The sequence below is a fragment of the Phalacrocorax aristotelis genome, chromosome 4 (assembly GCF_949628215.1).
Source record: "Phalacrocorax aristotelis chromosome 4, bGulAri2.1, whole genome shotgun sequence".
In the NCBI taxonomy this organism is placed as follows: domain Eukaryota; kingdom Metazoa; phylum Chordata; class Aves; order Suliformes; family Phalacrocoracidae; genus Phalacrocorax; species Phalacrocorax aristotelis.
In genome coordinates, this window is record NC_134279.1 from 78175330 (window position 1) to 78181812 (window position 6483).

General features: G+C 51.1%; 1 protein-coding gene across 1 annotated transcript in view; it reads left to right on the plus strand.

The window, feature by feature from the left end:
• The window catches only part of LOC142056766 (uncharacterized), an 11843-nt gene extending 5582 nt beyond the window's left edge, over positions 1-6261 (plus strand). Inside the window, exons 4-8 of the mRNA XM_075092178.1 lie at positions 1150-1537; positions 3004-3141; positions 4282-4411; positions 5266-5424; positions 5902-6261. Coding sequence (XP_074948279.1) covers positions 1150-1537; positions 3004-3141; positions 4282-4411; positions 5266-5401 — 792 coding nt within the window. The 3' untranslated portion in view covers positions 5402-5424; positions 5902-6261. The remainder of the gene's footprint in view (positions 1-1149; positions 1538-3003; positions 3142-4281; positions 4412-5265; positions 5425-5901) is intronic.
• The last annotated feature ends 222 nt before the right edge of the window (positions 6262-6483 follow it).

Genomic DNA, 6483 nt, shown 5'->3' on the forward strand with positions numbered 1-6483 from the left:
TGGGAGGGCAGGGTTTAACCCCTGCCTGCTGGAGCAGTTTCCAAGCCATGTGTCTCAACTTTTCTTTTTGTTTTTGAAAGGCTGCACACTTCCTGTAGAGGTCCTGATGTATTCTGGGAGATAAAAAGGGAAGGAGAACTTGAGATATGTCTGTTTTCATCGGGTTGCAGCTCCCCTTTGTCCTTTATTGCCTCTTTATTAACGCCCCAGGCCTGCAGAAGAAAGCTGTCCCACAGGGTAACATGATGATGAAGTACTGGGAGGCCCAGGTTTCTCTCTTAGCCCTAGTAGGTTTTGGTTTTATTTTAAGAGGATAAAACCTCTTTAAAAAATATTATGTATTTTCCTCTTTGAAATTTTGGAGGGTAGCCTGCTTCCAAGGGGAAGGTGGGGAGCTCTGTGGGTTAAGGCAGAAAGCACTGGCTGGTGAGCCATCCCCACCGTGGGCTTCTGCAGGCTCCTATTCCTCTGGAGATACCTCATGAGGAGCTCTGGTCATCCTTGATGGGGGAAACCCCAGATACAGGTAGTTCCAGTAGCTCTGCAGCCTCCACCTGCCCTACTGTCAGCATGGCGAAGGAGAAGCCACCTTGGGGAGAGCCCTGGGGACCTTGGAGGTTGAGGGACAAACAGAAACCTGTGGACATCCAAAACAACAGTGGACAAACCCCACGAGGATGGTCCTTGCTGGCCCCAGCAGCCTGGTGGAGCTCACAGCAGGAGAGTCTGTGAGCCCCTAGAAAGTAGCAACTGGCTCATGATGGAGCTGTAGTGTGCAGCCCAAGAGGCTGGAGCCAGTACACCCCCCCAGAGCAGCCATGCCAGCACCACCATTAGCCTTTCCCTGACACAAATCTTGGAGCTCTTCCCTCTCCCACCAGCAAACCGTCTGTGCCGGGGCTCCCTCCCTCCCACTGTCCACCTGGGGCCCAGCAGCGTCCCAAGCCATAAGATGGGCAGAAAAAGGAAGCCGTGATGGTCTGTGCATTTTTAATGAGTTATGGAGCTGCTTTGTTGCTGTTGTGTCCCCAGGGGTGCTGATCCCACCAAAGCCCAGGCTTTGCTGTGGACAGGTAGCGTTGCTTGTTGATGCTTTCACAACTGGCCTCGCTCACTGCCTCTCCCTTCACATGGGACTTCTTTCTGCAGAAGTTGCAGATTGCAGACTCCCAGCTAAAAGCCAAAGAGTTTGCCGCACCCCAGGAGGAGCGGGCAATGACCTACAGCGACAGCCTTGTCTGGCAGGGGAGAGAAGTTGTCCCAGCACCGAGCGTCAAAGCCAGCAGTCGTGCTGATGATGCAGGAGGGAGAAAGCCAGAAGGTAGCACTTCCAGCCCTAAAGCCTTGCAGCAGAGAAAGCACTTTACTTCAGTCCTTCCCATTGCAGAAAGCTACCTACCAAAGTACTACCCCGCCACCGAACTGGCAGCAACCCAGGCAGAGAAATCGGAGAGGCTGCAGGCTCTTGCTGAGCAGGAGAACGAGCTGCCTTATTGCCAGCGTCTTCCAGCTGCTGCTCAGACTGCTGGAACAGCAGGTAATTCCCCCACGCCGGCGCCGGCCGCTCGCAAAGAGCTGACTGGCCATATGCAGGTACCTGAGGGGCTGTCTGCCTGGGCCTTTGCCAGCTGAGCTCCCCCTGCCCGTGGTCCACACTGGCTGGACACGCATGGATGGCAGCATCCTGACAAAGCATTGGTGCCAGGCTGAGCCTGGCAAGGATTAGCAGTGTAGGCACAGCACCCCTTTACCACTCATGCGCAGGTACCAGGCCAGCTCAAAGCACAGATGTAGTGAGCTGGAGTCTCAGAAACCTCTGCAGGGCCACGCTCGGTGCATGAAGGCCCTCTGCTACCAAGGCATCAGCACTGCAGAGTCTTTAGGGGTTTTATCTTCACGGCTCCTTTGGGCTGAAGGGGGATGCAGTTAACCCCATGTTGCAGGAGGCAAGCAGAAGTGCAGGGAGGCAAAAGGACTCTGGGGTTGAGCATGAGGGACTTGGGTGGTTCAAACCAGCAGCCCTTAGGGCCCTTCTGCTAGGGATAGCTGTCTGGCAGCAAAGGGGCTCGTAGCCAGCCTTCAGCTGTGCCATTTAACAGCTTGTTCACATGGACTAAAATGCTGATGGAAGTCAGGAAAACAAAATTAGTGGTCACCAAACATCACCCAGCCACGCCCAACCTTCCCAAAGTAGCAGAGATCTTCCTCTGAGCTCCTGTGTGAGAGAGAAGAGTGCAGCATTGCTCAGCAGTGCTCCAGGACCAAACAGGAGGGCATGAGCAGGAATGTCCTCTCTATTCCCTGAGCTCACCTCTCCCAGTGTGGGATGTCTGTGGAGCTGATCACCTCAGCTTGCTTCGTGATCAGTGGGTAGAAAAGACACAGCCATCTCCCGTAGCTTAAATGCCACCTTGAGGATGAGGTGAAGCAAGCCCTGGCAGGTTTTCTCTCTCCCCTCTCACTAGGAAAGTCTGGACAAGCAGCTCGCATGGACGTGTCTCCATTTGGACAGATGTCCATTTGGACTGTCCGTTTAGACTCTTTTTAACATCTGAGGGCTTCAAGCATCTCCTTGCCAAGCCCATCTGAAGCTGCGTTGTGTTAAAGACACAGCTACAGTGGGTTTTTCCCTTGCTGCTCTACCCCTGAGTAGCCCAGCAGTGCAGTATTTCCACTGCAAAGTCTTTTGCTTTCATACACGAACCTCCTGCAAAGGATCTCAGCTCCTTTTAGCACTCCAGGGCAACAGGGAGACAACACAGCTCCTTCTACTTACCTCACATCACTATAAATCCTTCCCCTATGGGCTTTATGAACCAAATCAATGCAAAATTGATGCACCTCAGCAAAGCTCTGCTGAAGTGAATGGTCTCCCCTGATTTATGCCAGTGGAGGCTCCAACTTGCCATTGTTGTTTGCTTGCTCCCACCCAAGGGTAGGATTTGGGTGAGTAATTGATGTTGCTTCCTGATTAACACGCTCTTTTCTTCTCCCATCTCTCAGGGATGTTGCTGCGCAGGCAGAAGCTGGCCCCGGACTGGGCAACCTACCAGCAGTTAACCCTGGAGATGTACCGGGCAAGGCAGCACGATGCTCAGCAAAACAGGAGCATGGTCCTGGGCTCGTCTGTTTTGGTGGAAGGTCGGTGGATGGAGGTTGTGGCAGCTGCCCCATGCGGGTGACTTGTGGCCTTCAGCCTGGCTTTGGGTGTTTAATTTAACTCAGGAAGAGACCGGGGAAGGTGAAGGGAAGGTGAATGACATAGGAAAGGTCTGCAGAGTCCCCGTAACCGTCTGCCCATCACTGGGGAGAAGCAGGGCAGAGAAAAACAATTATCTCCCAGAAGAGGATGCAGTGTTGTAAATAACTTTTCTTTCATCCCAGCTTCCAAATGGGCCACCCCATGTAGCGCAGCCCCTCTTGATGTGGCCTCCCTGGAAATAACGCTGCAGCACGCGAACTGCTGCTGCGACCACTGGGGTTGCATTAACAGCCTGGCATGGTCATGCACAGGTGAAATACCTGTAACCTCAGCCTCACTGAAAACAACAAAAATTATTTACTAATGACTTATTACAGGAACATGTAATTTTAAAAATACACAGAAAATCTGAAACGTCTACAACTGATGGCTGCTCTTCGCACATCCTCCCCACTGTGTTGCAAGAGGTGGCAGCACGTTTCTCCGCAGGCAGAGCTGCTCAGTCAGAAGGACACACACACACACAATTAACCTACAGATGGGGAGTCTCTGGAGAGCAGGATAGGTGACAGCACCCTTCAAACCAGCTCCTACATGGATTTTTGGGGAAGATAGCACAACAGATGTGATGGTCCTCACTTAGGGGTTAAGCGGACCCTGGATCTCTTTCCCTGGTTTAGTCCCTGATTAAATAAAGCATTGCTCTGGCATGATGAAAGAGAAAGTCTAGACAGTAGGAGAAAATATACACCAGCTGACAAGTCAATGTTCAGAAGGGAAGAGTATAAGATATCATTTCCAGATCTGCCTTGCATGACTTCCATCATACATAAAAGGCTATAGAAAACAAGGGCTGAATAATCTCGTCTGAAAGACCTTATCGATACCAGGGAAGCACTTCTTGCATTTTCGCTTGGCTAACCCTTTGGTCGTGGTAGCTCCAGCAGGAGCGCTGAAAGCATGAACAGCCAGTGGAGCTCAGGAGAAGGGGGAAGGAGAAGGGGGAACAGTCAGGCTGTGGGATACAGGAGATAGAGACCCAAAAAAGTCTTTCAATTATTTGGACTCTCTTTCACTAGAGTGCTTTGACCTTGGCTGGAGAAGTACCTACAACACAGATTTCCGGCGCTGGCCGGGAGCCCGTGGTGGATACTGCAGAGCAAATAAAAGCCTTTCTCACATTTTCACCGAAGATGAGCACTTAAACCAGTAAGAAAGAGGAGGGCTGGGGGGAGAGGGCAGCTGGGGGGAGAGGGCAGCTGGTGGGAGTGGGGACAGGGTAAGAGTAGGGCAGGGAGGTTTTGGAGCTGGTTGGGATTGGAAGGTGTTTCTCAAGCATAGTTCTTCATGTCTGTATTATGCAATGAGCTCAAACAAATTCCCTTGGGGCCAAATCCTTCCTCAAGGCTTGCTCAGCCTTTTCTTGCAAAGTTTTGCAGTGGGGTTGATAGGAGTGGGGAGACTTCTGGGACAACCTCTGATGCATCGCTGTGGAAAGAAGATGCCGAGGTCCCTGTGGGGCTGGGGGCGGGAGGCACGTCTCAACATTTCCATGCCTGGGCTTCCCCTGGGAATGGGCTCACTCAAATCAGACAGGGCAGGAGCTGTTTGCAATGTGACTCACACGCACACTATGAACAAACAGGCATAAACTGCTCCTGAGCTCTCATTTCTCACCGGAAAGACAATTCCTCCCTGCTGCCTCATCCCCCCCCCACCTCCCCCCAACACACACATATATTTCAGCTCTGCACTGAAGTCTCGATTTTGATCTATGATCCTGGAGTTATGTGTGGGCTGGAGACCAAGCCTGTGCAATGGTTGACCTAGGTGGGGGACTGGTCCCAATGACAGCCATGTGTGTCGCAGCATCTGTGCTGCTCCTGATGGAGACAGGCTGTTCCCCCTCTCCCCCATGCCATTGGCATGTGCTTTCATTTGCTCTGTGCTATTTCCCGGCTGGGTGGTCAACCGCTGCGGAAGGGGAGGAAGGTCCCCTCTCCTGGTGCACAGAGCAGAGGATGGAGGCCCTCTTCTTATTCCCTTTCCCATGTTCTCTGCAGGAACCGCTGGGTATCCGAGTACAAGGACAGCTACAGCATTTTCTTGTGGAGGCCGAACTGGTCGTTGCAAATCCCCACTGCGGGGCTGCGCTCTGGGCTGCGCTTTGGGAAGGGGATTGCGATGGGCACAGCCTAGTGAGTGGTGCTACAGGTACTGTGGTAAGTACAAGGAGTATCCATTTTTCCACTGAGCTGGGAGTAATGGTGGCGTTTCACGAACTGAGGCAGTGGGAAAACGTATAAATGGTTATGAGACCTGGTACAAACTATCTCGAGACCAGAGATAAAATGGTAACAGCTTTACTGTGGAATATTCTTCTGAATAACAGCATTTGTCCCTGCTCATTACAGGGGTGTTGGACTAGATATAGCCTTCAAACGTCCCTTCCAACCCAAACCATTCTGTAATTCTACAATTTTCAGGGCTCCTAGAAAGTGATTTTCCAACCAGACCTTATTAGGAGAATAATTTTTTTGCCACCAGGGTAGTCAAACACTGTCTGGAGACCAGAGAAGTGGGGGAATTGCAGGGAGGTGTTCACGAGGTGACGAGACAACGTCTGAGCAACCTCGTCGAAGCCGGCCCTGCTGGGACAGGACACCTACATTATTCTATGATTTTCTGATTTATTTTAGGATATGTTACCTACGCTGTTCTGTGATTACAGCTCCTCGGCCCTCCAAGCTGTCTGTGTGATATTGTCCATCACAATATGTGTTCCATCACTCTGGAAGCCTGGAAAACTCCTCTCTTCCAAACCCATGACTGTATTTATCAAATATCCGTATTTATCAAATACCTGTGAAGTGTTTGGCATGGACATTTTTAAGCACATATCATCATTAAAATCTCCCAAGAGCCTGAGCTTTTATCATTGGCAGAAGAAGGCTTTTTTCGGGACAGTGCAGGCTAAAATCTCTCAGGCAGTTTCAATTTATATAGTTTAAAGAAAACTTACCAATAAACTTTGTCTCACAGCAAGAAGTGGTGCAGTTAAACAGCATTGCTTGTATTTGTTTACTCTCTGAAGCCTTGTGCTCTCGCAGGGCGGGAAACACCCGTGTTATCCAGGGCAGCTGAGTGCCAGCCCTGCAGAGCTCCTTCCCCTCCTTTGTATTTAACACCTTTTTCCCGGGTTTAGCCACCAATTTCAACTAATGCCAGGAGCTGAATTTGCTGTGTCTGATTGGGAGCTTTCTAGGATTTCTGGAAGGAGC